Below are 16,082 nucleotides of genomic sequence, written 5' to 3'. Positions count from 1 at the left end.
GTTGCGGCAGGGGAGGTTTAGATTGGACGTGAGGAAAAATCCTTCACCAAAAGGGTTGTCAAGCATTGGCCAGGGAAGTGGTGGAGCCACCATCCCTGGAGGTATTTAAAAGAAGTGTAGACGTGGTGCTTAGGGACATGGTTTAGTTTTGGACTTGGCAGTGTTAGGTTAACGGTTGGACTCAATGATTTTAAAGGTCTTTTCCAACCTAAATGATTCTATGATTCTATGATTGTAAGCAGGAACTGAGAGGAGTTCACATGAGTTTGTAACATGCTGGAGGGATGAGGTGTTGGATAAAGCTGCTGAAACTGCAGGTCTGTGTTCTGTCTCTAGTGCATGCAAATATTACATTTCTTACTTGGTTTCCCAAACAATCCTCACTTCAATGGCGTTGATGTGCTCTGCCTTAAAAACATACAGAGCACAAAGAGGTATCAATGAAAGACAAATAAGCCACTTCAATTTACACTGTCCAAGGATCCACTCCCATTTGGCTCTCTTAACTTCATATTGTAAAGGAAGAAACTGTGACGCACCTTCTACAAGGAAAAAGAGTGCAGCTCTTACGTAGGCGTTAGTGAAGAAAAGGTCTGTGTACACAGGCACAGGCTATGCAAGCATTTGGTTATCCTTTCAGCTTCCCCTGTTGAATGTTTCAGGATTCAGACTGTGCAAGCTTGTGCTTTGGCATCAGTTGAAAATGAATTTATTTAATATGGTCAATAACAACAGAATAACCATTATCACTGATATTAATTCTTAGCTAATTGACACTCTTTGTTTTCCTTAACATGGCTTTGTTCTCAAACTAAGCCATGGAACAAATCACAAAGTTGCTTTTACAGAAGAGGCAGTGCAAAAACAAATTGTTAATTATGTTTGTAATCATTCCTGACTACAGCCCTGTGAGTCAGTTCTTGGAAACATCATTTGTGGTTCAACTAGAGTTTAATGCCCCCAAAGACTGCATATTTCTTCCTCAAGGCAGAGAGAATTTTACACGTTTGATGCCTCTAATTAAGATCCAAGAGATTCTTTTATGCAAACTTTCCTAATGGTTTAGTTTTACAGCCCACATGACTGCAGAGCAGTCATTCTCTCTCTCTCTCTCTTTCTCTTTTTAAACAGATACTTTTGCTTCTCTTGTCTGATGAAATCCTATTTGTTGTTCGTTGCAGATAGCGGCTCAGGCAGTGTTATTTATGTGTATGAACACCGCAGGAATCTTCATTAGCTACCTATCAGACAGAGCACAACGTCAAGCCTTCCTGGAGACCAGAAGATGTGTAGAAGCCAGACTGAGACTAGAGACAGAAAATCAGCGACAGGTATTGGAGAAACAATCCTATTTTTGTATTAATTGTAATTGATAATTGGACAAGACCGGGCTTTTGTAGCCTCACTGACTCCAATGTGATGCCACCTGATTTGAGCAGGTTAAGTGAGTTTCGTGCTGCTATTTTGCTAGTGTGTATCCATCTGATATGACATCTTAAAGATTTTCCTGGGAAACAGTATGAATGTGTTCTGTTTCAAGTGGCTGTTCCTTGTCCTTTCCCATGCAAGAAGAGGCCATCAAATGAAATAGCAGCTGGCAGGTGTTTAAAAATGGTTCTTTACACAAAAGGGGTTAAACTGGGGAACTTCATGTTTCAGAGTGTTTGGATACAAAAACTTGTATCAGTCAAGTGAAAACTAAGCAAGTTCATGGAGGAGAACTCTATCTAGGCAGAGAAAATACTAAAACATCACCTCTGTCTCACAGATGAATATTTGGAGCTGGGAGGCCACTGCAGGGAAGTATCACTGTATGCTTTCCCTGTTCTTAAACTATTCCCTAAAAGTCTCCTTTTGGCCAGTGTGCAACAGCATACTGGGCTAGGTGAACTTCCGATATGAGCAGGTATGGTTGATCTTAGATACACCATCCTTTCCAATCCAGAAAAAAAGGCATTGAATAAAAAGAAGTTTGCTGCTCATTATTTCATACCAAGGCAGCAGAAATGAGATGTAGCATGCTATACGTATTTTGCATTCCCACTGAATATCAGAAGGTTCTCCTGCGGTTTAAAAACTTGCATTAAGATCAAAATACAGCCTGTAGATATATATGTTACACTGTTATTTCATTCTCAAATGAACTTAGCCATTCATTTTGCCCTGTTGTATAGATACGTGTATTGCTTCTCAATTTTATTTCTTTTACTTCTTGAAAGCCCTGCTCTTATACAGAGATCTAGGAAGATGTCACATTCTAGACTTTACTGACCCAGTATGAATGCATGACTGTGCTGAGTACTGCAAGTTACCTATGCCAGAACATCTCTCCAGCCATTGCTGACTGAAGAGGCTTTGAGGGATGCTATCTAGGATGCTCGGTTCTCATTTTAACTGTAGGACTACATTTTTATGGCTTTTGTTTTTTTGTGTGTTTAGGGTATTTTGCATTTCTCTTCTTGTGTAATCTTTTAAAAACTAATATTTTGTAAGCTTTACTTTGATCATTGTTTTGCAGAGTTCATTGTAAAAATCTTTATAAAACACTAGCAAAAGATTCCCCTGTTCCAGATGATTCAGAGGATTTTCCATTAGAATTATTTTATTTTCTCATGGAAAATGAAATTTCTACAAAGACAACTTTTTTTTGAGAAATTCAATTTTGCTGAAATTTTATTTCCTGTTAGGAAAATGAAGACAGATTGTTTCCATCTGGGTGGGTTTAAGAAAAAACAGATTTTTTTTTGGTGAGGGGGGAAGTAGGGGTTGGATCTCAAATACTTGTTTCTAATCAGCCAGTGTTGAACCGTGCATTTTGTCTTGGCCCAGTGCCTTGCAAGGCTTCAGGGCTGAAGGCAGAACTTCCTGGAGAGTTACCTCACTGCAGCTGAGACTCACCTATAACCAAACAAAGTAGCGTGTCATAGGCATCATATGACTGGAAATGCATAAGGGAAAATGTATTCAGGCCAAGGAAAATGCCCACAAGAGAAAAATACAGACATCAGGACACCAAATGAAAGATCTCTTCTAAAAGTCAATTTAATGATAAACTAACCCAAAATTTAGGAACAAAACATTTTGGAATATTTCCAATTAATACTGTTGGAAGTTTGAAACTGTGTTATTATGCACACCTATATATACATAGATATTAAAAATACATATAATATACTTGTCAGTTTTTCATTTGTATTTGGGACAACAACAATGACAAAATATTCCAATACTGGAATGCCTTGGAGGAATGGAAAGCCTGTTTCCCTCAGTCTTCTATTCTTTCCCTTTGCCTCTGAAGTAGAGGCTCATTTAAGCAATTTCTAAACATATCTTCTTTAACAAGACTGGCAATGTCACATTTTAGGTGACTGCTTTTCTTGAGCAGCTTGTTCATGCTCATTTGATCAATATCCACAGGCGATAATCCAGTGACTGCTAGCATTTTTCTATCTTGAAGACATATATTTAATGATACAGGGGATCTGTAGTTCACATGAATGTAAAAATCATATTACCTGTTAATTCATATCACATTTTAAAAAATAAGGATTAAATCCTGATGAATTTTCATAAATTCATTCTATGACTTTCTAGAAAATACCTCTGATATATGAAGGGGGGGAGGGGGAAGTGCGTGCAGGCCAATAGTTGTGATGTGGCTTCTGAAAATCTCTAAAAATATGGCTGAAGAGCTAAAAATGTGCAGAGAAAATAAAGGAAAAATTATTTGTGTAATTCTTCAGGGTAATAATTCTAGGAATCCTGAATTCTGTTCCACTTTGATTTATTTCTCCTCCACTTCTCATAAACTGCATAAAAATGTTTCTTGCAGCAGGGTCAGGCTTTTTGTGGCTTTCAGTGGTGGTACTGCTACTTTTTATAGTAATGGGTGACAATTAAAATCTCTCAAGGTTTGTTTCCACCCCACACAGCTTCCACTTATTAAACTGAAAATAATAGATAATTGCAATGGGTAATTGTATTGACGTCATATGTATGACACGTCATATGAAGTATGACAGCTTGCCAGATAGGTCCCATAGGGTCTGGTTTTGTCCTTACTTTGTTTAAATCAGAAGACCAGTAAAATTAAAGTAAGAAAAAACAACATGAGTTAAAAAATGCAGCAAGGAATGGTATGCTCCTCCATAAGTAATTGCAGAATAAGACTCCAATTTTTTATAATTATAAAGGTTATATAAATGCTTCAGATATACTTCTGTTCATTATTGTGCATTGTTAAAACTAAGAAATCAAGTTTCTGCACTCTCAAAATGACTCTTCCAATTTCTCAATACCCCTTATATTTGTCATCTCTAATCATTCGTCATTCTAATAACTGTAAATGCTATTGCTATCATTATTCAGTATTGTGTAATGCCTAAAGGAACCAGTCATGGAAAGTCACCCAATTGTGAGCCAAACATTTTATAATCTACGTTTTAGAGACAAGCAAGAGGTACCATCAAACATGTGGAGCTCTACAAGGAAACAATAATACTCATAAGTAAGGATCTGTTTGGGTTTTGGAGATTTTAAAGAACCCCCTAATGAGTATTTGCACATTTTCTGGAATACAAATATAAAGTTTCTATCAGCTTCTCTCTTATGGTGGAAAGCAAGAGGTGGTTCTGTATTTCCTGATAAATTTCACACAGATGAGCTGAAAGTTTTTCAGTGAAAGCAGTTTCATTCATTCGTCATCATACTTTTTTGTAGAGTGCAATGAAAATAGGTGAAACCACCAAAATCCCACTAGCGGGGAAAAACTTTTTGTTGTTGTTGTTTATGTTACTCTGAGCTGAAATTTGGACAGGTAGATATTACAGGGTTTTTTTCCAGATGTCGTTATTTTCCAGCAATCTGTGATCTCTTCCTTTTGTGGGGTTTTCAGGGTTTAAGGACTCCTTGATCTATTTTGGTATTGCTATGGGGTTTTCCAGTTTGGCAGTCAAAGCTATTTTGCTCTGTCGAAATGTCTGTGTGCCATGTTATGGTCTCAACTGAATAGCTGTAAATCTGAATTAGCTCCATTCGTTCATTGTCCACAGAAAATGTCCTCAGGTGCAAGTTCAGTTTTTACGCTAATTGCAATTCATTTTCTTACTGCACAGGAAGGAAGAGGGCGAAGTGCAGACCTGTATGATAGAAAAGACTTTAAGGAGCCTGGCCAAATTTTTTCAAAGCTTTTACGTGACTTAATTTCCAGTTTCCGTGTTTCCAAATCTCTATACAATTAAGCTCCTACATCTTTTTTCATCCTTCCTCCCCCATCACCGTTTACTCTGAACAACACTTTTGAGTAAAATTTTCAGAAGTATTTCAGAAAGTTAGGAGTTTTAGTCATGTTTTCAAAAGCAACTAATTCATCAAGGATCTGATTTTTTTTATTATTATTTTTTATTTTTAAGCATCTGGGGTTGTTAACAAGTACATATTAACATTTTCAATTACAATGAATTTTCTAACTCTAATCACTCTATTAATAAAGTGAACAGTGCTGTGGATACAAAGGAGAATTACTCCAGCAGTCATTGCTAATGATGTTTATGCACTTAACTGTACGGTATTATCTGTGTGATACCATTTGGAAATCCTAGCACTCTGTGAAACCTGAGGGAACATCTGTGTCTACTTCTTTCCCAATTTTCATTAGAAAATTAAAATTTTGGTGAAGAACTAAAACATTTCAGAGCTTGGCTTAGTTAAATGAGACTCCACTGCTGATGAGTACCAGAAAAACTGTATCATAGAAAGATAAAAATATCAGAGAAGCAATCTAGAGAAGGTAGCACAGACAAAATAATGTGTTGTGAAAACAGTCTCAGTTTACCAGTTATTAATCAAATCATTAATTTAAATATTTTCTAATGAAGTGTAGTTAGCTGCTTGTGCTTAATATACATAGTTATATCAACCAACCAAAAATGTCAGCCATAAAATGTCCTCCAGTTTTGTTTTCAACACATTGTAATTATGAATAAACAGCAAACGCGAGGTTCTCAGTTTTCTTAAGTCCGTTTCACTCCAAGAATATCATCACTTTCCACTACCTGTTTGAAATTTTGTCAATATTTCGTTTCACTCCAAGAATATCATCACTTTCCACTACCTGTTTGAAATTTTGGGTCAATATTTTGATTTGATATCTATATGTTTCAAAAAGGTTGACACCCAGTGCTGTACTTTGTTAATAACCACTTCAAAAACACTGTCTTCCTTCTTACCTTGATTTTATTGTAAGTACACAGCAGGTAATTCTGCTTTTATCATATATGGGCAATGAAAACAGAAAGTGTAACTTATTTTCTTAATTAGCTACTGCAAAACTTTCAAAAACAACAAACATGTCATTTCCCTCATTATGAAGATGCTGTGAAATTGCCCTCAGTGAAGAGCAGGAACCTGCACTAAATTTCATTTTCATTTCTATTTCTCATAGTACAAAATCCCTGAGTTTTAAATGAACGACATTAAATCCATATTGAAATGATGACTTTATGAAGAATTGAATTTATAATATATCTCTCGTGTCCCTACCTGCTCTTTCTCCAGCAATTCATCTTTACTTGAAATGTGTCTAACATTTTAAACCCTCAAATATTTCTGTTTAATTATAAAGAGTCTCTCAGATAACTTTGTCACTCTGCCTCTTCCTTTACCATACATACGTATGCCAAGTTATTCATATCTGAAAACAATTATTATGCAAGGAGGTTAATATTTGATTTCTTATAACTGAAGCTGGAAATGGAGGCTTAAAATGACTGGGAAGGGAACATCACAGAAGTTAAGTAGCTAAATATCTTTAAAAATCAGTCCAGCACTTACCTCTTATCTTGTAATAAGATCACAACCTTACAGGACTGCTATTCAGAGAAAACTCATTTTACTCATAATTAAGTGATTTCTCCTATGTGATGGCCACACTTCTACGCTCCATCCAAGACTTCTCTAGACCAATGAGACTAATGAAGCCCAGAAAAAGTAATGGGGAAATATGGGTAGGAGGCTGCTCTCAAGCTAAGCAAAGTTGTTAGACTGTATTCTACTAACATGAATAACCTGTGGATTGGACTAGCGTTAAAAAAAAAATAACATAAAGCCTCTCCGAAACATTTTATCTGCATTATTTCTGGTAGATTTAGAGCACCTGATGGTATCTTATGAAAGAAGGATCTTCTCTGCAGTTGTTTGAGATGACAGGTGAAATCAGTCCAGATCTATGTGATGCTTGTATTCATCCTCTGGTGAGGTGTTTGTTCTTGTTCTCACTGTAGCAGGTTCTGCATCATTCATGAAAAGAGAACTCCCTACCTGGTGCACAGAACTCACCAGCAAAGCTTCACTGCCACTGCTGTGCTGTTATTGGGAGGGACTAAAACTCAAATCAGAAAGAAATCCTCCAGTTTTTAAGCCCTGAGAAGCCAAATAGTCAAAATTATTCTACTTTAGCACTACATTTGTGCAGTTTCAGTGGAGTTAGCTAGTGCTAGAAGGTACTAAATCCACAATGCATTAGTATCTTTAGCTGTATTTTTTACATCCCCTTCCAACATGGTCTTTGGCAAGCAGACCCCTTTCTCTGCAGGCATCATCTCAAATTCCACCCAGAGGAGGTCCTCTTATATGGAAATAAAACTCCTTCTCAATATCTTCCCTAAGTATTACAAATATTTTCTTGGGTGTCTAGCACACTAGCAGAGGAGACGGAGGTGAAGGCTAGAAGAAAGAGCAATTAAGACAGAGAGTTGGTGGGGACCAACCACTGTCTGCCTCTTGTCTTGCAAGGAGTACTCAGGCGAGAAGGTCCAGGCTGGCATCATACCTGATCCACCTGGCTTCTGGGGATGCTTCTCATCAAGGTGGGGTGAAGACAGGCATCTGCAGGCATAATTATGGGTTTGGTCAGGTTAGTGGGGAACAAGAAGAAAAACCTTTTCTTCATTAAATAGTGTAATGAGAAGAGTCTTCTATGAGAACAACCTAGCAGACATTTCCTCCCTGCAAGTCCTGTCACTGGCTTACTGGACACCTGCTTTCCAGCTAATCTCTTTCTCATAGGGGATTCTACAAATTCAATTAAAGCTCATTTTGAAAGTTAAAACAGTTTGGATATTATTTCATTTGATTTCCACAAAGGGTTTGAGCTCAACCACCCTGAAGAACCAGTTGTCCAGGTGCAAAGAGGGTTGTTTTGTTTTCTGGGTATGAACACACATTCTATTTTTCCAGTATAAGTATGAGAGCTGTAGAAGGAGAATACATCCCTTAGTCTTCAGAACAGTCTGCTGTTGGCATATTTAGCCTCTCCTGCCTGTTATTTGTGGAAAAACTGTCATCCCGTCTTAATCGCTTTTTCCGTTAGAAAACTGTTCTGTTTGACCATTTGTTTCCCTTCTACCTCTACTTCCAGAGGATTTTTTTTCACACTTTACTCCGCAACACTCTCTATTTCCTACAGCTTTAAGAAGCCCTCTGCAGATTGATGAACTGTTGTTTGTTTTGTTGTTTGTTTTTTTTAAAGAAGCTTATATGTTGTGTAGGTTTTATCAAGCTCTTACAGATCTACATTTTAATCAACCACCAGTACTTTGCAACCTCTAAAGTAATAGCAGATTGGACTGGGATTGGAAAGGACACTTTAAGAGGGTTAAACACTATAAAGTCATCTTTTTTTGATATTGGTGCTAAGAATATGAAAATCCTTCTAAAGTGGCATGAGGATAAAGTTCAGATTTGGTTTAAAAAAAAGAGTAATCTGAATTTTAGAGATCACGTGACCTTTCTTTTTCATTGTAAAAGTAGTTTAAAATACTTCATAAATAAAAATTGTGATCACAATAATTTTATTTTTAAAAGGCAAGCAATAACCTCCCAATTAAAAATTCTGTGTAAACCTCTGATTAGATATTGCATTTTAGCCAGCTTTCCTCTCTATAGGAAACGGTCTGTTGAATGTAAGATGCTCAGAAAGTTTTCACAGTTATCCAGACTTTCTTTCACCTCAACACCTTTCTCTAAAGAACCATGATCCCAATAGAAATTTGTTCTTGGAATTGCTCCTTTGGTACTTAGAGGATCATACTCAAAGTATAACATACTGGTTAATCCAACAAGCAAAGGAATATGCAAACTTTATATTGTTCTTTACAATCCATATCCATATTGTGATTCAGGAGATGATCTGTTTCCTAAGTCCATTAACAGACTTTTTCTCCTTACTAGGATGAGGAGAAGCAATATTTACATGCACTTATGCTTTTGTAGGTACCAGGGAACACGTCACAGGCAGCATGCACATTTTCTCCATCTTCTTGTCTCAAAACACCCCATCTGCTCAACCCACTTGCAGTAGAAAACACAACATTTACATGTCATATTTTAGATGCTGTTCCTTCACATTTGCTGCAGATGTTTGTTTCTTATCATCAGAGCATAACCCCCACATTTTGCTTTCAAGTAGAAATCTAAGGTAAAATCAAGATAAAAAAATCATCCTCTGCCTTCTCTCCTATTCCTTGCAAATCTGGAGTGGTCATATGGACTCAAACAGAATAATGAGATTTACAGCCAATGCTAGAGAAACAGACCTGAACTGCAATTTATACAGGGGAAAAATAATCCCAAAGAGTGTCGAGACTTCAGGCATGGCGGCTTTCCCTAGAAGAAATCGGTGAGAAGGAAATCTCTGCTTCCCCTCCTTAGTAGATGGCTTTTGGATTCACTAGTCATAAAACTACTTTCTGAAGATCTGTGTGGTTTTTTTAATCTCTAAACTAGCCTGTTTAAATGTTGTGCTGGTCGATAGTGAATGGGACTGATAGCTCGTTGATTAGGTTTTGGTGGCCTGTGCCTCCCATCTTCTGAGCTCCTTGCTAGAGAGAGGTATCTAATTAAAAAAAAAGCCATTATCATAGCTGCCTCTGACTACCGACCCTTGCTGATTGTCTCAGGGAAGTGGACAAAGGTGAAATGAGTAAGGGGAATGAAATAGTTTCAGCCCCCTACAGAGATGAAACACTGCTGCCAGCTGGTCTGCAGTACAGTCATCTTTGCTTAAATAAAGAACTCCAGGCTGCAAATTTATCAGGCTAGTACCTTTCCTGAACTCTGAATATACTTACTCATTTTAAGGTCATTTTTCTTTCTTGTTCAGGATCAGAATTTTTAGGGTACTAAGGAAAGTTTATACTGTCTTTCCTTAGTACCCTGAAATGACTGTAGGAGGACTCAAAAAATGTCCTTACAAGCTTCACAATTAATAGAGAGACTCTGTGGTCCAGATAATGGTATTAAATTATCTGACCATGACCAGTACCAGTTCTAAGCTGGTCAGAGTCAAGTCACTGATGCCAAAATTTTTGGATTATTTATGAAAAGGCTGAAGGTCTTTCACACCATCAGTACTTAAGTACCCCCCTACAAGCCTGTTAAAAGGGATTTGATTTTCAGAAAGTGACCGTTATCCCCACCTATAGAAACTTCCCAGGGGAGGTTTTATCCAGCTTGTGCTGTTTAGTATTGGTGTCTTGTAAGTCTCTGACAAGGTGCATTCCTTGTTTTGACCAGAATAGATGACCTCCTAGCTCTTTTACATCTTGTTGTGTAGTGATTTAGTCATATAAAGCTGAAAAATAAATGGCATGTGAGCTTGCTTTCTGCCATTTTCCATGTCATTAGCTGCAATAATTAGTACTGTTGAGAAATGTGTATGTTGCTGAAGTCGCTTAGTAATTTCTGAAACAGCAAAAAAGTAACAAAATGGAAGAAGAAACATCTAAATTAACAGAAAGTAGAAACAGTGCAGAATGATTACATGAAGATTCAACAGCAGAGAAGTCAAAGCAGTCCTAGAGAAGTGAAAGTCTACCAGGGCATAACACTACAGACGTTAAAGTCAGATGGGGCCATTCTGATATTTTAGAAGAAAATTGAATTGTAGGAGCTGTTTCACTCTCATTTTCTATTCCTGTAAAATAAGGAATGGCTTAAGGTTATGCCATTATAGAATCAGTATCCAGTAGATGTGTCTATCTTTCTCCTGTTCTTAAGGTATGGCTCCATCCTTCCTGTCCAAACTAACTGGAATTTACGGAAGCCAATACATTAGAAGACAGTACAATGCTTTTTGTTGAGATATGTGTCTTATTTCCATATAAATGTTTTTCTTCTGGATATTTTTCTTCTCTACAATCATTTAATACAAAATAAATTTAAAAAAAAGATCATAATGAGATTTGGAAGAAACAAAATTACAAAACTATAAAATTTGCCTTTCCATGTATCAGACATGTCTAATGGATTACTGTGGGGCTGGACAGTATCACTTGAAAGCATAAATGTTCATGTCAACAAAGCAGGGTTGTAAATACATATTGTTTTGTAATTCCCGCTTTTCACCGCATGTCCTTGTTACATGGTTGGGTTTCACAATGGAATGTAAGTCTAACATGCTCTTCATTCAGGAGGTAAAAAATCATGTGTTAGGATCCAGGGAATCAGGGATTATCAACCATTGCTTGTACTCAATATAGACACTGGCACTGAATTTGAGACCTGTAGTTCCTATTGCCTAAGCTAAAAGACAGCTCAAATGACAAAGCAGTGTCAGGAGATTGTTTCATGATGTAGCCTAGCAGATCTAACAGCTGGCCACCGCTGTCAAGGAACACAGACTTGCTCCCTGCAGCTCTTATCCCCAGACATGTGCTCCCACCCACTCCCATGCAAGTTAGTGGTGCTCATGTGACCTTACGGTGGGCTGATTCATTGCGCCTGTGCCACACATTGTAAGCATCGGCTGCACTTAGTTTCATGATTAATTGTGTTACTTTTAAAAATGATTTTATAAATATTTTTGTAAGTATTTTATGGAGGAATATAATTTTTCACTTAAAAGATACACACAGCAGCAGTAACAGGTACCATGCCAAAAAAACAACAGGGAGGGTTGTTCCACCACTTCCCAGCACGCTACAGGATGAGCTAAGTGTTTATGAAGCCAAAATGATACTGGGAAGGCATGAAAATACAAACTGGCAGCCCTTGAATCAGCCTGCTACTGCTCAGGGAGCACAGGGCAAGCAGGCATTAAGATTGCAATATTCTTACATAGCCAACTGGCTCATGAGAAAGGCACCTCCTTTGACACCTGGCAATAGACTGGTAATCGTCAAGCCCTGCCAAGATTTTGTTACGTGGCTTCAGGTGCTTGAATCTTCAAGTCATTCATTACCCAAACAAAGCAAAAGAACAGAAGTATCTTGCAGTCCTTCCCTTCAGCACGTGCTACATATATTGTCTCATGCTGTTCTGGACAATAGTATTGAGGAAACAATTGGATAAAATGTCCTTCCTACAAGAAGTGTGTGGAAGAAGTTTTTCCTCCTCACATTACCACAAACTTCATAATACTTCTCAGTTAACAACTAATTAGACACTATTATAAAAAGTCCTGACTCTCATAAACACTGGGTTATCAGTGTGGATGAGACCCTAGTTATGTTTCATGGCCAACAGCTAAACAAAAGGAGACTCCAAAACCTCCTGTGTGATCTGGCCTTGTTTCTCTTTGAGAACAGCAGATGCCTAAATAGAACACGCAGCCAAAGATGGGATGAGTGGGAATGGTAACTGCCTGAACTAACAGAAAGTTGATATAGCTCATATCGCATATTGCAGCAGTAAGTAGTAAAAGCTAACAGGCAACCTCATAACCTCACAAGTCTGAACATGTTAGTTATTGCAGTTCCTTCCATATTTTTTAATTACTTGCCATTGTCTTGATAACGCACAAGAAAGAACAGCTGCAAATAAACTGTCCATTGTGCACTAAGTAAGAATGAAGGAATTTCTCTTCAGAGCTGTTCATCATAATGAGAGGTGCTAATTCCCATTTTCTAGAGTGGCACCTACAATAATTACAACTATTCTGAACACTGTCAGTTTTTCAGTAGAAAACAATACCATTTTTATCTACTTCCCTTAAATGTAACAAAAGCTCATGTGCTCCGGAAAGGCTAAAACCACTGCTCTGAACAGCCCTTTTTCATCTTATTAAGTTCAGTGCTTCAGACAATAAAGTCTCTATGATATTAATTATAAATGTTGTTAAAGCCAAGCTTGACGGTTCTGGCAAAATGATTCTTGAAAATAAAGATGGGAAGTGCGGAGCAGTTTCTTTAGAGTCTCTGCCAAGTTAAACATTTCTGGGGTATGTCCACTCCAGTTTTACAGAATTGTCTTGGGAATAGCCATAAGCAACCTGTTACGTGATCCAAAGTTTTCCTCCCACAAGATACATGTAAGTTCACTCATCTGAAAGTATGTTTAGAGAAGGAAGAACAAAACCTGACTTGAACTGTCATTGAAGACGGGCTTTTCATCCGTCGGCAAAGCCAACTTTGATAAAGGTGTTGAGAAACAAAGGAAAATCCCAGGGCAGTATAGTCAGCATTTCGTTATTATTTGTGGTGTACCATCTAAGGGGAGTTGGTGCAGGGAGCTTATGCAGACAGCAGACCCTGCAGAGGTGATAGAATCATAGAATCATAGAATAGTTTGGGTTGGAAGGGACCTCTAGTCCAACCCCCCTGCCATGGGCAGGGACATCTTCAACTAGATCAGGTTGTTCAGTGATGCCCTCACATAAACTGCAGGGAAACCTTGGGGAGTTTGACCTTCCTCTTGGCAACCTCCTGCAGGCCCCAGGTTGCTTGTTGATGTTTTGTGCTTGTTGGTATTTTGTTTTCTTTGATCAGCACCAGTGGAAAGGTCTCCAGTTCAGTTTTTATTCACAAGACTGAGACCTTGCATGCTGGTTAATTGACTCTTCTCAAAAATTGTTCCAAAGGTTGTTATTTACTCATTAGGGACATGTCCCACTTTTCCATGAATGTGCCTAGCTACATTTGTGCAGTTGTAAGCACTGTTGATAGTCCCTGATTTCAGTATGAGGCACACAAGGGGTCAGTGCACACAGACTACAGAGAAATTGTTCAACAAAGAATGACTACTGCAGATGCATAAAACAAGAAGTGGGCATTAGAGAAAGTATCAATGTTACAGTCTTGGGACTTTAAACACACATATTTCACTCATGAAGTTAATTTGCTTTATCACTGCAGGATTTATTTCACTGTTTCTAAATTTTCCTGAAGGAGTAGATTGGGTAGGAGTCAGTTCCATATTTAGACATCTCCTAAACTAGGTGACTACATGCTCTTTACACCTCTGAGCTCCTGCTACAGTCAGCTGAGATCCAGTCAATACAAAGGAGCTGAGAGGGACCTATAGTGACACCAAAGTAGTCATTTACATCTGATCTGTTGAGTATCTATCCAGATTCACTGGATAAAATGGAATCTTAGGATACTTACATTGTAGTCACCAAAATTCAGGTGTCTGAATCCAGATCTGAATTCTACCATCAGTTTGCTACATTTAGTGATTTCTACTGATTTTTCTTTTACTTGGTTATTCTTTGGGTTAAAGGTTCTTTTTTCATTTATTTACTCTAAACTCTGACTGCTCCATCTTAAAGACTAGGGCTGATTCATGTCATGAATGGTTAATAGGAGAATAGATCACCAGCTCTTTTATAGCATCCTTTTGTTGCTATCTTCTTTCTTCTATGTCTTTTCTCTTGAACGAATATATCTCTGTTCCTTTTCAAACTACTTATCACTACTGCTGCTCACCTTTGAATTGTCTCCACTTAGCCAATTGCTCAACTAGCAAGCTTTCAACAAAGCTGGATAATGTAGTTTCCTTCACCCTAGAGTTCATGACACTTCTTTATTAGGCCTTTCACTGAAAAAGAGATTTTTTTTTCTCGTGTCTTTCCCTCCCTCTCTGAAAATGCCTTCCAGGAGATACTGACTAGAAATGAGAGGACTCTTTAATCATGCAAATAGTAAGGTACAGAAGACTATAAAAACAATTTTCTTCTCTGTGATTTGCTGCTGCTCTTTTGCACATGACCTCCACACATTTCAACTGCTCTTCTGTGCCACAGTATCTAAATCTGTGAAAGGGGAATAATAATATTTAAGTAGTTTAAAGGGAGTTATGTGGCAAGGATCTTTATATGAAGGGGACAGTGACCTGACACTCATTCTTGGATAACTGAAAACCTTTTTTAACTGCTGGATTGAAGCAAAGTGGTGTGAAAGGCCTGTCAAGAGGGACACACCCTGGTCCATAGGACATTAGCATCAGCTATAGGAAAAGGCAGGATAGGCATGATCCACACCAGAGTCCATCTCTCAGTGCTTGGTTTCTGGAAGGGGCCTGGTTCAGCATCCCCACCACCCTGTCAGTCTGGTGTGGTGTAAGAGCAGCTTGGAACAGCAAAGGACAGTTGGTGCCCGTAGAGGGAAGAATTTTCTGTCCTTTGAATATTTCAGCACCAGAGAACTGACTGGTGGCTGGAGTGCCTCGTAAAAATATATATAGACACACACACTCACACACATACACACTTATACGTTATTTTTCTTGTAGTGTTCCTCCATAGTGTGACATACATAATACAGAATAGTGACATGAGCTGAATATGCGCTTTCAGTTGTGATCTTGACAAGAGGTCTTCACATGTTACAGTATTAATAGAGGAGGACTGCAGCAGACGCATACTAATTAACCTCTGTTTTTATGGATCATTGCCAGATCTTATGTGCAGCCAAGAACACTTAACTTACCTTAATGAGTAGCATGAAGGTTAAGATATCAAATGTGCTGGGCACATTTTTCTTGGCTTAGTGAACATGTGCCAAGTGAACTATGTTTTATTTTAAATAAACGTTCTAAAGCCATTGCTTGACATCTTCTGAAGTGAATTCAAACAAGGAATGTAAGCTTTTCTTGTTGTGAAAAAAGTACATTCTACATTTTAGCCATATGTTCATGAAGAAATGGCCTTTTTCATGTTCTCTTATCATAGATTTCATAAGCAGTTCAATAATAACCAGGATTTCTGTTTGCTTTCTTTCTTTTATCTTCTTTTCATTTTTCATTTGTATTCTTATTTGTCTTCCTACAAGGATTAGGTAGGAAATAGCATATCTCTTTTTACAGTG

At 37.8% G+C, this 16,082-nt stretch overlaps 1 protein-coding gene across 1 annotated transcript in view; it reads left to right on the top strand.

The window, feature by feature from the left end:
- Positions 1 to 16,082, top strand: part of ADCY8 (adenylate cyclase 8) — a gene marked incomplete at its 5' end in the record, with an annotated part of 137,749 nt that overhangs the window by 29,181 nt on the left and 92,486 nt on the right. The window contains one exon of the mRNA XM_009273979.2: positions 1,182 to 1,331. Coding sequence (XP_009272254.1) covers positions 1,182 to 1,331 — 150 coding nt within the window. The remainder of the gene's footprint in view (positions 1 to 1,181; positions 1,332 to 16,082) is intronic.

This window comes from Aptenodytes forsteri, unplaced genomic scaffold (genome assembly GCF_000699145.1).
Source record: "Aptenodytes forsteri isolate BGI_AS27 unplaced genomic scaffold, ASM69914v1 Scaffold223, whole genome shotgun sequence".
Classification (NCBI taxonomy): Eukaryota; Metazoa; Chordata; class Aves; order Sphenisciformes; family Spheniscidae; genus Aptenodytes; species Aptenodytes forsteri.
Note: the sequence above shows the minus strand (reverse complement) of the source record. Positions and strands in the feature narration are given on the sequence as shown.